Source organism: Heterodontus francisci, chromosome 46 (genome assembly GCF_036365525.1).
Source record: "Heterodontus francisci isolate sHetFra1 chromosome 46, sHetFra1.hap1, whole genome shotgun sequence".
Lineage (NCBI taxonomy): Eukaryota > Metazoa > Chordata > Chondrichthyes > Heterodontiformes > Heterodontidae > Heterodontus > Heterodontus francisci.
This window is the reverse complement of record NC_090416.1, coordinates 13,181,269-13,202,653: the sequence shown is the minus strand read 5'-3', so window position 1 is coordinate 13,202,653 and position 21,385 is coordinate 13,181,269. Positions and strand designations below refer to the sequence as shown.

The 21,385-nt window shown below is 51.2% G+C and overlaps 1 protein-coding gene across 2 annotated transcripts; it reads right to left on the bottom strand.

Annotated features, from left to right (window-relative positions):
* Positions 1-3,904: 3,904 nt before the first annotated feature.
* On the bottom strand, positions 3,905-19,616 carry psmb4 (proteasome 20S subunit beta 4). Of its 2 annotated transcripts, XM_068022880.1 has the most exons (8): positions 19,452-19,616; positions 14,198-14,404; positions 8,833-8,916; positions 8,035-8,097; positions 7,221-7,302; positions 6,993-7,109; positions 4,989-5,077; positions 3,905-4,096 (listed from the first exon to the last, which is right to left on the bottom strand). In XM_068022880.1, the coding sequence occupies exons 1-8, from the start codon at positions 19,589-19,591 to the stop codon at positions 4,084-4,086; spliced, it is 795 nt and encodes a 264-aa protein (XP_067878981.1). In that variant the 5' UTR covers positions 19,592-19,616; the 3' UTR covers positions 3,905-4,083. The 2 variants fall into 2 exon arrangements, with proteins under 2 accessions (XP_067878981.1, XP_067878982.1); XM_068022881.1 differs by lacking the exon at positions 8,833-8,916.
* Positions 19,617-21,385: the final 1,769 nt, after the last annotated feature.

Genomic DNA, 21,385 nt, shown 5'->3' with positions numbered 1-21,385 from the left:
CCCCAGTGTTATACAGTGACAGACCTGTACCCACCAGTACTGTACCCCAGTGTTATACACTGACAGACCTGTACCCACCAGTACTGTACCCCAGTGTTATACACTGACAGACCTGTCCCCACCAGTACTGTACCCCAGTGTTATACACTGACAGACCTGTCCCCACCAGTACTGTACCCCAGTGTTATACACTGACAGACCTGTCCTCACCAGTCCTGTACCCCAGTGTTATACAGTGACATACCTGTCCCCACCAGTACTGTACCCCAGTGTTATACACTGACAGACCCGTCCCCACCAGTACTGTACCCCAATGTTATACAGCGACAGACCTGTCCTCACCAGTACTGTACCCCAGTGTTATAGTGACAGACCTGTCCCCACTAGTACTGTACCCCAGTGTTAGAAAGAGGCAGATCTGTCCCCACCAGTACTGAACCCCAGTGTTATACAGTGACATACCTGTCCCCACCAGTACCGTACCCCAGTGTTATACAGTGACAGACCTGTCCCCACCAGTACTGTACCCCAGTGATATACAGCGACAGACCTGCCCCCAAGAGTACTGTTCCTCAGTGTTATGCAGTGACAGACCTGTCCCCACTATTACTGTACCCCAGTGTTATACAGTGACAGACCTGCCCCCAAGAGTACTGTTCCTCAGTGTTATGCAGTGACAGACCTGTCCCCACTAGTACTGTACCCCAGTGTTAGAAAGAGGCAGATCTGTCCCCACCAGTACTGTACCCCAGTGTTATACAGTGACATACCTGTCCCCACCAGTACCGTACCCCAGTGTTATACAGTGACAGACCTGTCCCCACCAGTACTGTACCCCAGTGATATACAGCGACAGACCTGCCCCCAAGAGTACTGTTCCTCAGTGTTATGCAGTGACAGACCTGTCCCCACTATTACTGTACCCCAGTGTTATACAGTGACAGACCTGTCCCCACCAGTACTGTACCACAGTGTTATACAGTGACAGACATGTCCCCACCAGTACTGTACCCCAGTGTTATACAGTGACAGACCTGTCCCCACTATTACTGTACCCCAGTGTTATACAGTGACAGATCTGTCCCCACCAGTACTGCACCCCAGTGTTATAGTGACAGACATGTCCCCACCAGTACTGTACCCCAGTGTTATACAGTGACATACCTGTCCCCACCAGTACTGTACCCCAGTGTTATACACTGACAGACCCGTCCCCACCAGTACTGTACCCCAGTGTTATACAGTGACAGACCTGTCCCCGCCAGTACTGTACCCCAGTGTTATACAGTGACAGACCTGTCCCCGCCAGTACTGTACCCCAGTGTTATACAGTGACAGACCTGTCCCCACCAGTACTGTACCCCAGTGTTATACAGCGACAGACCTGTCCCCACCTGTACTGTACCCCAGTGTTATACAGCGACAGACCTGTCCCCACTATTACTGTACCCGTGTTGTACAGTGACAGACCTGTCCCCACCAGTACTGTACCCCAGTGTTATACAGTGACAGACCTGTCCCCACCAGTACTGTACCCCAGTGTTATACAGTGACACACCTGTCCCCACCAGTACTGTACCACAGTGTTCTCACGTGACAGACCTGTCCTCACCAGTACTGTATGCCAGTGTTATACAGTGACAGACCAGTCCCCACTCGTACTCAATTCGAGGTGAAGTTAGTGTGTCCTTGACATCAAGGAGCCCTAGCAAAACTGGAGTCAATGGGAATCAGGGGGCACAACTCTCCTTTGGTTGGAATCACACTTAACACAAAGAAAGATGGTTGTGTTTGTTGGAGGTCAATCACCTCAGCCCCAGAACATCACTGCAGGAGTTCCTCGGGGTCGTGTCCTCTGCCCACCCACCTTCAGCTGCTTCATCAATGACCTTCCCGCCATCATACGTTCAGAAGTGGGGATGTTCGCTGATGATTGCACCATGTTCAGTACCATTTGTAGCTCCTCAGATACTGACGCAGCCCATGTCCAGATGCAGCAAGACTTGGTCAATATCTAGTCTTGGACTAATAAGTGGAAAGTAACATTCGTGCCACACAAGTGCCAGGCAATGACCATCTCAAACAAGAGATAATCTCACCAACTCCCCTCGATGTTCAATGGCATTAGCATCGCTGAATCCCCCACTATCAACATCCTCGGGATGCCCATCAACCAGAAACTGAACTGGACCAGCCATATAAAATGCTGTGGCTACAACAGCAGGTCAGGGGCTGGGAATTCTGTGCCAAGTAACTCACCTCCCGTTTCCTCAATTCCTGTCCACCATCTACAAGGCACAAGTCAGGAGTGTGATGGAATATTCTCCACTTGCCTGGATGGGTGCAGCTCCAACAACACTCGAACAAAGCAGCCCACTTGATCGGCACCCCATCCACCACCTTCAACATTCATTCCCTCCACCACCGACGCACAGTGGCAGCAGTGTGTACCATCTACAAGATGCACTGCAGCAACGCACCAGGGCTCCATAGACAGCACCTTCCAAACCGTGACCTCTACCAACTAGAAGGACAAGGGCAGCAGACGCATGGGAACACCACCACCTGCAAGTTCCCCTCCAAGTCACACACCATCCTGACTTGGAACTATATCGGCCGTTCCCTCACTGTCGCTGGGTCAAAATCCTGGAATTCCCTTCCTAACAGCACTGTGGGTGTACCTACCCCACACGGTCTGCAGTGGTTCAAGAAGGCAGCTCACCACCACCTTCTCAAGATTTAGTTTCGAGATACAGCACTGAAACAGGCCCTTCGGCCCACCGAGTCTGTGCCGACCATCAACCACCCACTTATACTAATCCTACCCTAATTCCATATATCTACCACATCCCCACCTGTCCCGATATTTCCCTACCACCTACCTATACTAGGGGCAATTTATAATAGCCAATTTACCTATCAACCTGCAAGTCTTTGGCTGTGGGAGGAAACCGGAGCACCCGGAGGAAACCCATCCAGACACAGGGGGAACTTGCAAACTCCACACAGGCAGTACCCAGAATTGAACCCAGGTCGCTGGAGCTGTGAGGCTGCGGTGCTAACCACTGCACTGCCCTTGAGTGGGGACTAATTGCATAGCTCTTTCAGAGAGCCAGCACATGCATGATGGGCTGAATGGCCTCCTTCTGTGCTTTATGATTCTATGAGAACAGCCCAAGAATGATTCTGTTTGATAAAAGTACTTCTCATTTCCCCCTTGTGGAGGATTTTATCGTACATTCGGATGGGACCAAAACCTGGGAACGCTCAACTATTGGATCAATTCCACCATCGCGACTGGGAGGGATTTCCATTCGGCGTGACTCCCTTCAGTGTCTCTGACACCAGAGGGCCTACTTTTGGATTTCCCTTCTCGTTCCGTGGCCTCGCCTGTTCCTGAGGTAAATTAGGGCAGGACGGATGACATTGCATCAGAGACTGTGCCGAAGCACAGCAGATTTTCTGGTCAGCTGCGTTTCAGTGGGTCGCTCTCTTGCCTCTGGAGTCGGGAGGTGGTGGGTCTGAGGCCCCCCCCCCCCCACTCCGGAGACTTGAGCCCATTAACCCCAGGCTGACGCTGCCAGAGACAGTACTGAGGGAGCGCTGCAGTGTCGGGGGTGCCGTCACTTCAGATGAGACGTTAAACCGAGGCCCCGCCTTCTTGCCCAGCCGCGACTTGGAAGGGGGTCGGGGAGTTCCCCAAGTGCCCTGGGGCCAATATTTACCCCTCAACCGACAGCACTAAATAAAAATGATCACGTTGCTAGCTGTGGGATCTTGCTGTGTTGCTGCCGCGGTTCCGACATCACAGCGGCGACCTCACTTCACGAGGGGTACGTCATTGGCTGTGAAGCAGTTCGGGACATCCTGAGGATGTGGAAGGCGCTACAGAAATGCGAGCATCTTTCTTTGAAAGCGTCATTTTATTATTCGTGCTGGCCCGGTTATTAGAAACATGTACATGGCAGCAAATACAATGAAAAGATTCCTTGAGGCGTCGTATCAAACAAACAGTGGCTTTTCGAGTTAGTCAGAGAAATATCCTGCTCCCCTTCATTCAGCAGCTGTGAACCCTTCGCTCTTCTATTCAAACCCGCTGAAACGAAACAAAACAGAACCGTCGTAAGATTAAGGAGCGCAGACAGCGATAGGGCCCAGCTCAGAGACTACAGGCATTTACAGGCCCCAGTAACCCACCAACAAATACTCTCCACGCTCACTCTCAGGCAGCTCCTTCCCAGTGCCTCGAGGGCGCAGGCGGTGGGCAGACAGCTGGAGGATCAGAAGGCTGGCGTGCAAATAAGAGGGCGTGGGAATTACATGGAGGGAAGTGGTCGGGGAGTGCGTGACTGGGAAAATGTGAAGGGGGGGGGGGGGGGTGCAGGACGGGTAACTTTCATTCCTCTTCTGCTAGAGGCATCAATTCTCGAGGGGGGAGAAAAACTGTCGCCTGGGCTAACTCGCTGAAGGTTCACTGCTCATGTTTGATCCCTGATGGTGAATGTTGGCTGGCTATTAGACTATGGAGGGCATCACAAACAAGCCCTACCGCTCTCTCAGCTAAAGTCCAGTATATCCAGTAAAATGGCAAAAGGGGCGGGGGTGGGGTGGTTCTCATTGCATCGCAAGCAGGGCCTGAAATCTTGGATGGCTTTCCCTTCACTGAGCCAGGCACTGAGGCCACTGTGTGTCAGTGGTGGAGAGTGTGAATGATTGGCACCCCATCCACAAACAAGCGGGCTGCTCTGTCCTGGATGGTGTCGAGCTTCTTGAGTGTAGTTGGAGTTGCACCCATCCAGGCAAGTGGAGAGTATTCCATCACACTCCTGACTTGTGCCTTGTAGATGGTGGACAGGCTTTGGGGAGTCAGGAGGTGAGTTACTCGCCGCAGGATTTCCAACAGTAGCAGCCATGCTCTTCCAGCATCGAAGCTGTTGGGGAGAGCTCTCCCGCCCGGCCTCAACCCGTGGGCCCTCAGCTCAGCTCACCTGATCAAGTGCGCGATTTCCCAGTTGGTTTCCGCAGACATCGGTCCCTCGATTTCCACGCCAGCCGCCGTTACAGTCGCTATCTGATACTGCGAGGCAAACGACAAAATTTAAGTCCCATCGCCGCTGCGACGAGGAAAAAAAATGATGCAAATAAGACGTTTGCCGCGAGAAATTATGGGACGTGAATCCTGTTACGGCAAGCCAGCCTGGAACCAGTTAGTAAGGGAGATTATTTCAAGGGAAACCATTCATCAGTGCTGCCGACAGTCTTTTTGAAAAAACGTAGGGTCTGTGTTGGGGCAAATATTTTCACACAGTGCGACTTCCCGCAATGTTCCACATCGGATGTGTGCACGGTCACTTGCTGTCTTGAATACCGAATTTTTACATAAAGATTTATTTTATTTCTTCCATTCATAGATCACAGGAGGAGTCCATTCGGCCCATCGTAACTGTGCTGGCTCTTTGAAGAGTTATCCAATTAGTCCCCACTGCTCTCCCCCCCCCCCCCCCCCCACCCCTTCTCCTGCAAATTTTTCCCCTTCCAGTATTTATCCAATTCCCCCCTTTTGAAAGTTACTATTGAATCTGCTTCCACCGCCCTTTCAGGCAGCGCGTTCCAGATCACAACAACTCACTGTGTTAAAAATAAATTCTCCTCCTCTCCCCCCCTCTGGTTCTTTTACCAATTATCTGAAATCTGTGTCCCTCTGGTTACCGACCCTCCTGCCACTGGAAACAGTTTCTCCTTATTTACTCCTAAACCCTTCCTGATTTTGAGCGCCCCGATTAAATCTTCCCCTTAACCTTCTCTGCTCTAAGGGGAACAATCCCAGCTTCTCCCAGTCTCTCCACATTAACTGAAGTCCCGCATCCTGATGTATTCTTGGGCAACACTGCCAAGGCAGGATTTACCTCCCCGCATTCGATGCCCCCCCCCAGGGCACAAAAACTCAGCTGTGTCATGTGGGAGTGGAGACACCAGCCAGCTAGTCCTTTTCCTTCAGAACCTGCCAGTTTTCACCATTACATCGCCCGGCGTTTGTCTACCAGTTACCAGATTTTATTACCTTGGTGCGATGGGACCAGAGCTCAGGGTCTCTGGGGTTGCTAGTCTAGTCACAGTCACAAGACTACGGTCATGTTAACCCTAAAGTGTCCCAGAGGCAGCGATAACAACAGCACGCGAGCAAATCACTTGGCCTTGTCCTTCGGAAACCCCCCACTAACCCCCCGCCAACTTGCACTCGCCCCTCTACTTCTCCTCCAGCCTTTTTTTTTTTTAAACGCTCCCAGAGGTCCGAAAAGAAATCGGAATTGAAAAGGACGGGAATGGGTCTCCCCTCTCTGCACTCACCGAATCCGACTGCAGCGGCTCAGCCGAGGCCGGGATCCCAGGCGGATCGTCCCGGGCAGCGGCTGGTGCTTTTACTCGCTGAGGGAGGGCGCCACCCCGTGGCCAGAACGGGAAACGGCAAGCGGATTGCGCTCAGGCAGCTGCTATCGGCCCTGATCTTGCTGTTGCCATTTACACCTCCTCCGGGCCCATCTCGTGTTCCTTCACCTGTCCCCGGTACCACTCCACTTTCAGCCTCGCACCACCATCCCTTTCGTTCATTCATTACCCGGGTATTGAGCGCGAGGGAACCAAGACGGACAGAGCTGCAATACTGACCGGCCACCAACTAACTGAATGGCGGAGCAGGCTCAAAGGGGCTGAATGGCCTCTCCCTGTTCTATTTAATCTCTCCTGCCCTCCACCCTGTCACTGACCTCCCCCTTTTTCGTTCCGTTTCCCCACCCTCCCCTGCTTTCGCTGAAGATCCATCACATCTCTAGCTTTTCCCAGTTCTGATGAAACGTTAGCTGTTTCTCTCTCTGCCTGACCTGCCGAGTGTTTCTCAATGTTAAAGATGCTGCCCCCGATACCCATGTTAACCCAGGCCGCCCCCCACCACCCCCCCCCCCACATCCCGCAACTCCCGGCCTCCGCTCTCTTACCCGGTTATAGGAGCGTGCGTCCCGGTAATACAGGACCTTCAGGCAGCGCTCGATGAGCTGGCGGGCCTCGTCTTTGGAAATCAGTGTCTGCCTCTCGGCTACTTCCCGCATCAGGGGCTGCGGAGGTGGGAAAGGAAGCGTCAGTCGGTGGTGTGTGGGAGGAGGAGGAGGAGGAGGGAATGAGACAACTTGAAGAAAGGGCCCCCCCCCCCATCGCGCTGGACTTACCTGAGCCAGGTAGGCCCCGAAGCCGGTCGCCACTGTCGCAGCCTCGTAGGCGACGCCAAGCTTGTCCACGTAACCTAGGAAACTATGGAGGAAATTGGTTACGTTCATTCAAAAAGAAACCCTCGTCCAGGCCCAGTTGGGCAACTCTCCGGCTGTGCTTAACCATGTGACTGCTGGTTGGTCCTCCCCACCCCCCCCCCGGTGACCCCTCTCTCGTTGCACAGGCGCACTGGAGCAGACAGTATTATTTATACAGCGGGGGCGCTGGTCGTGTCTCAGCGGATTGCGCTCTCGCCTCGGGGTCACAAGGTCCAGGGTGCGAGCCTCCACTCCAGAGGCACGAGCACGAGCGAAAGAAATCCAGGCCGACGCTCCCAGGAATTCCCTACCCCAGAGGGTTGCGGATGCGACATCTTTGAGCGTATCTGAGGCTGCGACAGACAAGACTTTTGGTCTCTCAGGGAACAAAGGGGAGTGGGCGGGCGAGTGGGGTCGAGGCAGCAGATTGGCCACCATTGTGTTGGACGGCAGAGCAGGAGCTGTACGATCGACTCCGACTTCTCACATCTTAGTGGAGTCGCAAGCAGCACGGGACTAGCTGTTGGGGGACTTCAACGAACCAGGTGGATTTCCAACAGAATCCAGCATCAGCCCTGGTCATCGTGCGGGGCCAGGTTGTTGCATTCAATCTCACAAACTTAGCAGCGATGGGACGCGACCTTTCAACCGCCCCGCTTCCCCCTTCCCGAAACCAATCCCTGTCGCCGGGGCACGTTGCTCTGGGCCCGTGCGTTCCTCTCCGTCCCGAAATTACCCTTCGCCGTTGCTCATTCCGCCGATGATGACAGTGTTCCACAGAGGGTTCATCTTGCACCTCCTGCAACAGAGAAGGAAAGGCTTGAAGCAGGCTGTAGACAGGGCTGGCAGGTCAGCAGGTAGGCCCCCCCCACCCCACTTCACCCCTGTCTCGCACACTGACCGACCAAGCTTTGCCACAAGAAAACGACATCACATTTAACATGGCTGCCAACAACGCCCTGCATTGAGATAGCACCTTTAATTGTTGTGCTTCACAGGAGCGCCAAATGAAAATTTGACCCCGAGCCACGAGGAGATATTAGGGGGACGGGCGACCAAAAGCTCGGTCAAAGAGGTTGGTTTTAAGGTGCGTCTTAAAGCAGGTGAGAGAGAGAGAGAGGGAGACGCAGAGGTTTGGGGAGGGAATTCCAGAGCTTAGGGCCCCCAAGCAGCTGAAGGCATGGCCGCCAATGGTGGAGCGATGGGAATCGGGGGGGGAGGGGGGGATGCGCGAGAGGCCGGGATTAGAGGAGGGCAGAGATCTCGGAGGGTTGTAGGGGCTGGAGGAAGTGACAGAGATAGGGAGGGAGGGGGAGGGGTGATGAGGAGGCCATGGGGGTATTTGAATGCGAGGATAAGAAATCTATCCCAGGAATTCCCTACCCCAGAGGGATTCAGTGTAAAAGGAGATAACAATTCTCTGCCTACCCCACGACTCATCTGTAAAAAGGAACAAATGTCAGGACGTCAGCATCAGACAAGTGCAGGCTGGGCTGTAAGGCCCTCTACGGTCCGTGTGTCTACCAACACTCACCTGTTGTACATGACTCTGGTCAGCCAGGAATGGACAGCTTTCGGACTGTAGCTGTGACCATCTCCAAGTAATTCTTCATCAATCCTAGGGACAATCGCAGGAAATTACAATCAACAGCACAGAAACAGGCCACTCGGCCCATCCGGTCCGTGATGTTTCCGCTCCACACGAGCCTCCTCCCACCCACCTCTTCATCTCACCATGTCCCCCCATATCCTTCTGTTGCTTTCTCCCTCGTGCGTTTATCCAGCTTCCCCCTTAAATACATCTCTGCTATTCCCCTCGACCACTCATTTTTCATTGCAGCAGCTTTTTCAGGAGCAGAGAGTGCGAGTGAGCGAGCAGCTGGGAAGGTCAGTTTAAAGTAAACTTAATTTCCTTTTGTTTTCGGCGGAGACCAGGGGGCTGCTGGGTAAGTAAAACCCTATATATTTGGGCCGTTTCTGGACCCGTTTCTGACACTACACCTGTAGTGTCTCCCACCCGCCCTCCTCCTCTAACCAAAAAAAAAAGGACTCGGTGGTGTGTAGATAAGGTAAGGCTTTTTCTATTTCTCTTTTTTGTTTTAGTGTGATTGGTTAAAAACTTTTCGTTCCTTTTTCATTTAACTAAGTTTAAGTTTAAGATTAAAAATGGCAGGAGATCTCAGACCCGTGACATGCTCCTCTTGCTCAATGTGGGAGCTCAGGGACATGGCTGATGTCCCTGACTCCTTCACGTGCAGGAAGTGTGTCCAGCTGCAGCTCTTGTTAGACCGCATGACGGCTCTGGAGCTGCGGATGGACTCACTTTGGAGCATCCGCGATGCTGAGGAGGTCGTGGGTAGCATGTTTAGCAAATTGGTCACACCGCAGATTAGGATTGCTGAGGGAGAAAGGGAATGGGTGACCAAAAGGCAGAGAAAGAGCAGGAAGGCAGCGCAGGTGTCCCCTGCGGTCATCTCCCTCCACAACAGGTATACCATTTTGGATACTGTTGAGGGAGATGGCTCACCAGGGGAAGACAGCAGTAGCCAGGTTCATGGCACCGTGGCTGGCTCTGCTGTTCAGAAGGGCGGGAAAAAGAGTGGAAGGGCTATAGTCATAGGGGATTCGATTGTAAGGGGAGTAGACAGGCGGTTCTGTGGTCGAAAACGAGACTCCCGAATGGTATGTTGCCTCCCAGGTGCACGGGTCAGGGATGTCTCAGATCGGCTGCAGAACATTCTGAAGGGGGAGGGTGAACAGCCAGTTGTCATTGTGCACATAGGCACCAATGATAGAGGTAAAAAACGGGATGAGGTCCTACAAGCAGAATTTAGGGAGTTAGGAGCCAAGTTAAAAAGTAGGACCTCAGAGGTAGTAATCTCAGGATTGCTACAAGTGCCACGTGATAGTCAGAGTAGAAATGAAAGAATAGTCAGGATGAATGCGTGGCTTGAGAGATGGTGCAGGAGGGAGGGGTTCAGATTTTTGGGACATTGGGACCGGTTCTGGGGGAGGTGGGACTATTACAAATTGGACGGTCTACACCTGGGCCGGACTGGAACCAATGTCCTTGGGGGTGCTTTTGCTAACGCTGTTGGGGAGGGTTTAAACTAATGTGGCAGGGGGATGGGAACCAAATGAGGAGATCAGTGGACAGTAAGGAGGTAGTAACAAAAGCCTGTAAGGAACTAGATAATGAAGTCAGCGTGACTAAGGGAAAGAGTAGGCAGGGAGCAGATGATGAAAGCAAAGGGACTGGTGGTCTGAGGTGTATTTCTTTTAATGCAAGAAGTGTAGTAGGTAAGGCAGATGAACTTAGGGCTTGGATTAGTACCTGGGAGTATGATGTTATTGCTATTACTGAGACTTGGTTAAGGGAAGGGCATGATTGGCAACTAAATATCCCAGGATACCGATGCTTCAGGCGGGATAGAGAGGGAGGTAAAAGGGGTGGAGGAGTTGCATTACTGGTCAAAGAGGATATCACAGCTGTGCTGAAGGAGGGCACTATGGAGGACTCGAGCTGTGAGGCAATATGGACAGAACTCAGAAATAGGAAGGGTGCGGTAACAACGTTGGGGCTGTACTACAGGCCTCCCAACAGCGAGCGTGAGATAGAGGTACAAATATGTGAACAGATTATGGAAAGCTGTCGGAGCAACAGGGTGGTGGTGATAGGAGATTTTAATTTTCCCAACATTGACTGGGATTCACTTAGTGTTAGAGGTCTAGATGGAGCAGAATTTGTAAGGAGCATCCAGGAGGGTTTTCTAGAGCAGTATGTAAATAGTCCAACTCGGGAAGGGGCCATACTGGACCTGGTGTTGGGGAATGAGCCCGGCCAGGTGGTTGAAGTTTCAGTAGGGGACTACTTTGGGACTAGTGATCACAATTTCGTAAGTTTTAGAATACTCATGGACAAAGACGAGAGTGGTCCTAAAGGAAGAGTGCTAAATTGGGGGAAGGCCAACGATACCAAAATTCGGCAGGAGCTGGGGAATTGGGAGCAGCTGTTTGAAGGTAAATCCACATTTGATATGTGGGAGGCTTTTAAAGAGAGGTTGATTAGCGTGCAGGAGAGACATGTTCCTGTGAAAATGAGGGATAGAAATGGCAAGATTAGGGAACCATGGATGACAGGTGAAATTGTGAGACTAGCTAAGAGGAAAAAGGAAGCATACATAAGGTCTAGGCGGCTGAAGAAAGACGAAGCTTTGAAAGAATATCGGGATTGTAGGCGCAATCTGAAACGAGGAATTAAGAGGGCTAAAAGGGGTCATGAAATATCTTTAGCAAACAGGGTTAAGAAAATCCCAAAGCCTTTTATTCATATATAAGGAGCAAGAGGGTAACAAGAGAAAGGATTGGCCCACTCAAGGACAAAGGAGGAAAGTTATGCGTGGAGTCAGAGAAAATGGGTGAGATTCTAAACGAGTACTTTGCATCGGTATTCACCGAGGAGAGGGACATGACGGATGTTGAGGTTAGGGACAGATGTTTGATTACTCTAGGTCAAGTCGGCATAAGGAGGGAGGAAGTGTTGGGTATTCTAAAAGGCATTAAGGTGGACAAGTCCCCAGGTCCGGATGGGATCTATCCCAGGTTACTGTGGGAAGCGAGAGAGGAAATAGTTGGGGCCTTAACAGATATCTTTGCAGCATCCTTAAACACGGGTGAGGTCCCGGAGGACTGGAGAATTGCTAATGTTGTCCCCTTGTTTAAGAAGGGTAGCAGGGATAATCCAGGTAATTATAGACCGGTGAGCCTGACGTCAGTGGTAGGGAAGCTGCTGGAGAAGATACTGAGGGATAGGATCTATTCCCATCTGGAAGAAAATGGGCTTATCAGTGATAGGCAACATGGTTTTGTGCAGGGAAGGTCATGTCTTACCAACTTAATAGAATTCTTTGAGGAAGTGACAAAGTTGATTGATGAGGGAAGGGCTGTAGATGTCGTATACGTGGACTTCAGTAAGGCGTTTGATAAGGTTCCCCATGGTAGGCTGATGGAGAAACTGAAGGCGCTTGGGGTCCAAGGTGTACTAGCTAGATGAATAAAGAACTGGCTGGGCAACAGGAGACAGAGAGTAGCAGCGGAAGGGAGTTTCTCAAAATGGAGACGTGTGACCAGTGGTGTTCCACAGGGATCCGTGCTGGGACCACTGTTGTTTGTGATATACATAAATGATTTGGAGGAAAGTATAGGTGGTCTGATTAGCAAGTTTGCGGACGACACTAAGATTGGTGGAGTAGCAGATAGTGAAGGGGCATGTCAGAGAATACAGCAGAATATAGATAGACTGGAGAGTTGGGCAGAGAAATGGCAGATGGAGTTCAATCAGGGCAAATGCGAGGTGATGCATTTTGGAAGATCCAATTCAAGAGTGAATTATACAGTAAATGGAAAAGTCCTGGGGAAAATTGATGTACAGAGAGATTTGGGTGTTCAGGTCCATTGTTCCCTGAAGATGGCAGCGCAGGTCAATAGAGTGGTCAAGAAGGCATACGGCATGCTTTCCTTCATCGGACGGGGTATTGAGTACAAGAGTTGGCAGGTCATGTTACAGTTGTATAGGACTTTGGTTCGGCCACATTTGGAATACTGCGTGCAGTTCTGGTCGCCACATTACCAAAAGGATGTGGATGCTTTGGAGAGGGTGCAGAGGAGGTTCACCAGGATGTTGCCTGGTATGGAGGGCGCTAGCTATGAAGAGAGGTTGAGTAGATTAGGATTATTTTCATTAGAAAGACGGAGGTTGAGGGAGGACCTGATTGAGGTGTACAAAATCATGAGAGGTATAGACAGGGTGGATAGCAAGAAGCTTTTTCCCCCAGAGTGGGGGATTCAATTACAAGGGGACACGAGTTCAAAGAGAAAGGGGAAAAGTTTAGGGGGGATATGCGTGGAAAGTTCTTTACGCAGAGGGTGGTGGGTGCATGGAACGCATTGCCAGCGGAGGTGGTAGACGCGGGCACGATAGCGTCTTTTAAGATGTATCTAGACAGATACATGAATGGGCAGGAAGTAAAGAGATACAGACCCTTAGAAAATAGGCGACATGTTTAGATAGAGGATTTGGATCGGCGCAGGCTTGGAGAGCCGAAGGGCCTGTTCCTGTGCTGTAATTTTCTTTCTTCATTCTTCACTCCCACCAGTCTCCGGGTAAGTGCGATTGAAAAGAAATCCCATGCAGCTTGGAAGAGGAAGCACAGGCAGCTGTTCCGAAGTTGTGGAATGCCCAGGGCCTGAAACCCGGTCCCAGCCTAACCACAGGTTGGGACTGACGGCGTCACTTAACTCACAAGCCATCGAGATCTCAATGTTTAATCAGAATGTCCATTGACACCACTATGTTCAGGCAACGAGCTGGAGGCAGGAGGAGACTAGACTTGTGGCAGAACTCATAGCAAACAGTCCATTTTACAGCAAACACAGTCTACTCACTCAGCCAGTGTCAATTTAAGCAGCGCACCAGAGCAAACAGTCTACAGATTCTACCTAAACAGTACACCACAGCAAACAGTCTACAGAGTCTACTTAAACAGAGACTCAGGAACTACAGTAACCAGAACTCCTGCCCAAAAATACAGCAGCTTCCCCCACGAAAAGCCGGGCGCTATCTCAAGCAAAATGCACTGAGTGGAGGAAGGTCACTTCACACAAATTGCGGGTGTTGTAAAATCAATCCCAGTGCGTCAGTGATTGAATGGGGGAAAATTACACCATCATCTCTGTATTGGCAGGGAACAGCGGTGTCACTAAATACATCCATGGTTTATCTGTGAGTCTGTGTTGCAGTAAGTGGCTTTCTACCACTTGAGTACTCACTCATGGCCTAGGGGATTCAAGTGGAGGCAGAGAGCGCTGACTATACCAATACCGTCCCGCTGGTCACTTACATCATCTGCTCGATGGCCTGCTTGAGGTACTGGTAATCTGCGTAGTCACCTGATGCTCCCAGTATTGTGTTGTTGTTCACTTTCATGAGCCTGGATATGTTACGGAATCGGGCCATCGACCCGTAGGAGCCCAGCATGTCGGCCGCGAGAATGATCCCGCCATGGAACTTCACCCCCAGCACCGAGGTACCCGTTACCATGGGACTCCTGCAAACGACAAAAAAAAAAAGGCAAGCTGCATGAGCAACACGAGACCATTCAGCCCTTCGAACCTGTTCCGTCATTCAGTTACATCAGGGCCGATCTGTATCTTAACTCCATCTCCCCGCATTGCTTCCGTGACCCTTAATCCCCTTAACCCAACAAAAAAAAAAAAATCTATCCATCTCAGTTCGGGAAAACTTCCAATTTTCACACCCTCAGGACATCCTGATGTGCGGTACCGTCAGCGAACTACTCCGTGAAGTGTCACGATGGCCCCTTGAAATTTTCTCTGCTGCACGCAGCTGGTTCATGTTAGCGTGCAGTCCCTTTACATTCTATTTTGCCGCAGCTGCGCGTCTGTGGTATCTCAAAAGGGGAGAACTCGCGGGCAACCTGCACGGTAGCTTCACGCTGACTGCACGGGTGCAGCGTACCAGCAGCAGCGGTCACTGTTGTTTATTCGGGGAACAGTGCCAGCCAATCTGCCCCACAAAAATGAGACAAATAACCAGATCATCTGATTTTTATTTTAGTGATGTTGGGTTGAGGGATAAATATTGGGCCCCATGACGCCGGGGAGAACCCCACCGCACCCCCCACCATCTTGCTTTTCTTCCAACAGAGGCCGTGGGATGCTTTACATCCACTTGAGAGGGGGCAGACGGAGGCCTCGGTTTAACGTCTCATCTGAAAGACGGCACCTCCGACAGCGCAGCACTCCCTCAGTACTTCGGGCAGGAAAGCGGGAAGGTCAGCCACGATCTTACTGGATGGCGGAGCAGGCTTGAGGGGCTGAATGGCCTCCTCGTGCTCTTATATCTTACCTTCAGAGCGGCTTTCTAGCAAACACCAAAGTGTTTTAACTCACAGACAGCAACGCCCAAGTAACCCTGAGCGACTCGCTAACTACAGGGATGATTTAATTAATTGCTGGATTGTCTCTGGACAAGTTAATCGCTATTGCACTGTAACTGTTAACCCCCACACCCAGGAGAGCGCGCAAGCCCAATTATCGCCCAGTTGCCAACTTAACAACCACCGGACCTTCGCCTCGCTGTGTGTGAAGTGGCTCGTGGGTTCCTGTCCTCCTCCGGCACTTGATAATCTAGTCTGTGACAACCCAGTGCCAGTACAGAGAGAGTGCTGCACTGTCGGAGGCACCATCTTTCCGATCAGGTGTTAAACCGAGGTACATTCGGCCTGTTTGTTGTCTCTGTCTATCTACCACTCTTTCAGGCAGTGAGTTCCATGCCCTCACCACCCTCAGGGTCAAAATAAAATCCCCTTGAATCCCCTCTAAACCTTCCACCAAATACTTTCAATCTATGCCCCCTGTTATTGATCTCCCTGCTAATGGAAATAGGTCCTTCCTATCCACTCTATCTCAGCCCCTCATAATTTTACACACGTCGATTAAATCACCCCTCAGCCTCCTCTGTTCCAAAGAAAACAATCCCAGCCTGTCCAAACTTTCCTCACAGCTAAAGTTTTCCAGTCCAAGCAACATACTTATAAATCTCCTCTGGACTCTCCCCAGTGCAATCACATCTGATGGTGGTGATGGTCTGGAACTCACTGCCTGAAAGGCCGGTTGAGGCAGAGACCCTCAACTCATTCAAAAGGAGTCTGGATATGCACCTCAAGTGCCATAGGCTGCAGGGCTTCGGACCAAACGCTGGAAGGTGGGATTAGAATAGGTGGATCGTTTTTCGGACGGCAGAGACACGATGGGCCGAGCGGCCTCTTTCTCTGTCTTAAACTTTCTATGATTTCTACGATCTTCCCAGAACTGTACACAGTACTCTACCTGTGGGTTAACTAGTGTTTTATACAGTTCCAGCATGACCCCCCAGCTCTTAAATTCTATATCTCGGCCGATAAAGGCAAGCATCCCGTAAGCCTTCTTGACCTCCTTATCTACCTGTCCAGCCACCTTCAGGGATCTGTGGACATGCACTCCAAGGTTCCTCTATACTCCTCAGTATCCTAAACATTTATCGTGTATTCCCTTGCCTTGTTAACCTTCCCCAATTGCATTACCTCACACTTCTCCATTTGCCACTGCTCTGCCCACGCGACTAGTCGATTGACCTCTCTCTGCAGTCTACAGCTTTCTCCTTCATTATCAACCACATGGCCAATTTCTGTACCATCTGCAAACTTCTTAATCATGCCCCCTACATACAAGGTCAAATCATTAATCTATACCACAAAAAAGCAAGGGACCTAGTACTGAGCTCTGCGGAACCCCACTGGAAACAGCCTTCCAGTCACAAAAAGACCCATCAGTCATTACCCTTTGCTTCCTGCCTCTGAGCCAATTTTGAATCCAAATTGTCACTTTGCCTCGCATTCCATGGGCTTTTAGTCTCGTGACCAGTCAACCATGTGGCAGCTCGTCATAACGCCTTGCTAAAATCCATATGGATTACATCAAATGCACCACCTCGGAAAAAGGGAAGAATCCCAGTCCCCAAAACAGCACCCCTTACTGCACAGTGCCGGTGCACGAGGTGGGGGAAATATTCGCTACGGTAGCATAGTGGTTAAGTTTCTTTTGTTTCTTTCTTTCTTTTCTTTCTTTTGGGCCTCCTTATCTCGAGAGACAATGGATACGCGCCTGGAGGTGGTCAGTGGTTTGTGAAGCAGCGCCTGGAGTGGCTATAAAGGCCAATTCTGGAGTGACAGGCTCTTCCACAGGTGCTGCAGAGAAATTTGTTTGTTGGGGCTGTTGCACAGTTGGCTCTCCCCTTGCGCCTCTGTCTTTTTTCCTGCCAACTACTAAGTCTCTTCGACTCGCCACAATTTAGCCCTGTCTTTATGGCTGCCCGCCAGCTCTGGCGAATGCTGGCAACTGACTCCCACGACTTGTGATCAATGTCACACGATTTCATGTCGCGTTTGCAGACGTCTTTATAACGGAGACATGGACGGCCGGTGGGTCTGATACCAGTGGCGAGCTCGCTGTACAATGTGTCTTTGGGGATCCTGCCATCTTCCATGCGGCTCACATGGCCAAGCCATCTCAAGCGCCGCTGACTCAGTAGTGTGTATAAGCTGGGGATGTTGGCCGCTTCAAGGACTTCTGTGTTGGAGATATAGTCCTGCCACCTGATGCCAAGTATTCTCCGAAGGCAGCGAAGATGGAATGAATTGAGACGTCGCTCTTGGCTGGCATACGTTGTCCAGGCCTCGCTGCCGTAGAGCAAGGTACTGAGGACACAGGCCTGATACACTCGGACTTTTGTGTTCCGTGTCAGTGCGCCATTTTCCCACACTCTCTTGGCCAGTCTGAACATAGCAGTGGAAGCCTTACCCATGCGCTTGTTGATTTCTGCATCTAGAGACAGGTTACTGGTGATAGTTGAGCCTAGGTAGGTGAACTCTTGAACCACTTCCAGAGCGTGGTCGCCAATATTGATGGATGGAGCATTTCTGACATCCTGCCCCATGATGTTCGTTTTCTTGAGGCTGATGGTTAGGCCAAATTCATTGCAGGCAGACGCAAACCTGTCGATGAGACTCTGCAGGCATTCTTCAGTGTGAGATGTTAAAGCAGCATCGTCAGCAAAGAGGAGTTCTCTGATGAGGACTTTCCGTACTTTGGACTTCGCTCTTAGACGGGCAAGGTTGAACAACCTGCCCCCTGATCTTGTGTGGAGGAAAATTCCTTCTTCAGAGGATTTGAACGCATGTGAAAGCAGCAGGGAGAAGAAAATCCCAAAAAGTGTGGGTGCGAGAACACAGCCCTGTTTCACACCACTCAGGATAGGAAAGGGCTCTGATGAGGAGCCACCATGTTGAATTGTGCCTTTCATATTGTCATGGAATGAGGTGATGATACTTAGTAGCTTTGGTGGACATCCGATCTTTTCTAGTAGTCTGAAGAGACCACGTCTGCTGACGAGGTCAAAGGCTTTGGTGAGATCAATGAAAGCAATGTAGAGGGGCATCTGTTGTTCACGGCATTTCTCCTGTATCTGACGAAGGGAGAACAGCATGTCAATAGTCGATCTCTCTGCACGAAAGCCACACTGTGCCTCAGGGTAGACGCGCTCGGCCAGCTTCTGGAGCCTGTTCAGAGCGACTCGAGCAAAGACTTTCCCCACTATGCTGAGCAGGGAGATTCCACGGTAGTTGTTGCAGTCACCGCGGTCACCTTTGTTTTTATAGAGGGTGATGATGTTGGCATCGCGCATGTCCTGGGGTACTGCTCCCTCGTCCCAGCACAGGCATAGCAGTTCATGTAGTGCTGAGAGTATAGCAGGCTTGGCACTCTTGATTATTTCAGGGGTAATGCTGTCCTTCCCAGGGGCTTTTCCGCTGGCTAGGTTAAGTTACCGGACCAGTAACCCGGGACTTAACGATTCAGAGACACGAGTTCAAACGCCGCCACGGCAGCCGCGGGGAACTTAAAACTCAGTCAATTCAACAAATCCGGAATTTGAAATCCGCAACGGCGACCGCGGAACGACCGGGCTTGTCATTTTGGAAAATTCCACCCGGTTCCGTAACGCCCCCCAGGGATGAAAATGCCCCCCCCACCACGCTGCGCAAGTGGCCCCTTGAAAATTTTTGAGAATAGTCGTCTTCTTGGCTGATCCCCCCCCCCCCCGGGAGGGCATTTCACCACCGCCTCAATAGGGTTGGGGGTTGCGGGGGGGGGAAAAACAGTTGGTGGTGGTGACAGAAAGAGGGAAGGGAGGTGGGGGAGGGGGTTGGGGGAATAATAAATGTTGGTCTTACCTGTGAAACCCCCCACCCCATCCCATCCCATGAATGAATAAAAACGTAAAGGATGATGCCTTCCACAGCCGAATAGCCAGAATAGTTTAAACCCCACCCCCCCCTCCCAAATACCCCAAACCCTTGAGAAATAAGTATTAGGGAGGTGAAGGGGGGAGAAAAAGGACCCTCAATTCTTCTCCATCACTATAAGGGCAACATTTTACCCCCCACAACAACAACACCTCCATTTTCCGGTGACCATGAGACAGCATTGGAGCCTGGGCCTCGATTTCTCAGTGTTTTTGTGGGTGTGTCCACTTACAGTGTTTGCCTGACCGGCCCCAGGTTGCTGCCGGGCACCGAGTAGAAGCGGCCGGGCTCCGGCCCGTTGCCCCACATCCCCAACCCGCTGCCGGTCCCCGCCGCCGCCATCGCCGCCGCCATCCCGTTCAGCGCCGCCATCTTAACCCAGACAGCCGGGACTGTACCATTCCCACCCTCCCCCCCCCCGTTACCCACACAGGCAAAGGGGGGAGTCACCCCCTAACCGCCCACCCCAAACCCCATCCAACCCCGCCTCCGATCCCTTCCACGCCCTCCACCCGCACCTTTCCCATATAATCTTCCATTTCCCACCACTCACCCCAGTACCCAGCAGGCGTTTGCTCACTTTTAAACACTTAGTTTATTTCTTCCCCCCCCCATTGTAATGAGTGGTACACCCCCTGTCAATCAAACCCGGGGGTTCCCTCGGCCGCGCCACTCCGGAGAGAGAGGGGGCAGTCAACCCTCTGGGCTTCATATATCTCAACCAACAGCAGACATCTGCACGCTCTTTACCGATATTTCAATATAACTCATTAATATAACTCATATAATTATTAATCCGTCGACTTTCAAGCTTTTTCTCTGTGTTTGTGTACGTTTCCCTCAGTTGGTGTCCCCTATTCATGCTGATGATACAGTCCTTTCTGGGGGCTCGCTCTTGTGGCTCAGATTGCTCCCCTCAAAAATATATGCTGCGGTCCGTCAGTCAATGGGCAAACCTGGGACTCCAGAATATACCATTCGCAGAAAAGGGGGCGACCATGACTTTCTCCACTTGACGCTGATGGTTGCCTTTAAATTTGTCATCTTGTAATTTAACTGTGGTTTCGAGGTGAGCTGTACTGAGCAGTGTGCTCCTGATTGGATGCAACTGGTGATTTGCATTGATTTTTTTTTTTGCTCCTCATGTCACCACACCACCCCCCCCCCCCCCAGAAATTCCTTTGAGCAGCCTGTCAATCAAGTTTGCAAAGTTAGGAAAAAGTTAGGAAAACTGGTTCCATCTCTAATAATAGTCAGTTTCCGTCTACCCGGACTGATTTGCTCGGTCAGTTTAAGGGGTGCTTTGGTTGGCGGGTTGATTGGGTGGGCAGAGCCCAGCACACGCGGAGCCACGTAGGGCGCACCAGGGCACGTGACTGAGCATCCACAGCTCTCTGGGAGAGAGAATTCCAAACATTCTCAACTACTCTGAGTGAAGAAATTTCTCCTCGTCTCCATTCGAAATGGCCGACCCCCCCCCACCCCCCGGCCCCACCTCCCCCCTCAGTTCTGGACTCTCCAACCTGGGGCAAACAGCCTCTCAGCATCTACCCTGTCTAGCCCTCTCATTATCCTATACGTTTCAATGAGATCACCTCTCATTCTTCTAAACTCCAGAGAATATCGGCCCGTTCCGCTCAATCTCTCGTCATACGACAACCTTCTCATCCCAGGAATCAGTCTGGTGGAGCTTTGTTGCACCTCCTCAAAGGCAAGTATATCCTTCCTTAGGTAAAGGAGACCAAAACTGGACACAGTACTGCATAACCAAGTTCTGTTGCCCTGAAATGCATCTCTGCTATTCGCCTCCACCACTCCCTGTGGTAGCGAGTTCCACATTCTTACCCCCCCCCCCACCTCCGCCTACCTCATTCCCATCGCTCCACCATTGGTAAAAATGGAGACAAATCGCACACTGATCTAGACTGTCTGTACAATTCTAACCAGGGTGAAAATGGAAACAATTACACAGTGATGCAGACTGTCCACACTACTCTAAATGAGTTGAAGCAGAGGCTGACCTGTGGAAAATTGCCCAGGTATGTCCTGTACACAAAAAGCAGGACAAGTCCAACCCGGCCAATTACCGCCCCATCAGTCTACTCTCAATCATCAGTAAAGTGATGGAAGGTGTCATCAACAGTGCCATCAAGCGACACTTGCTCA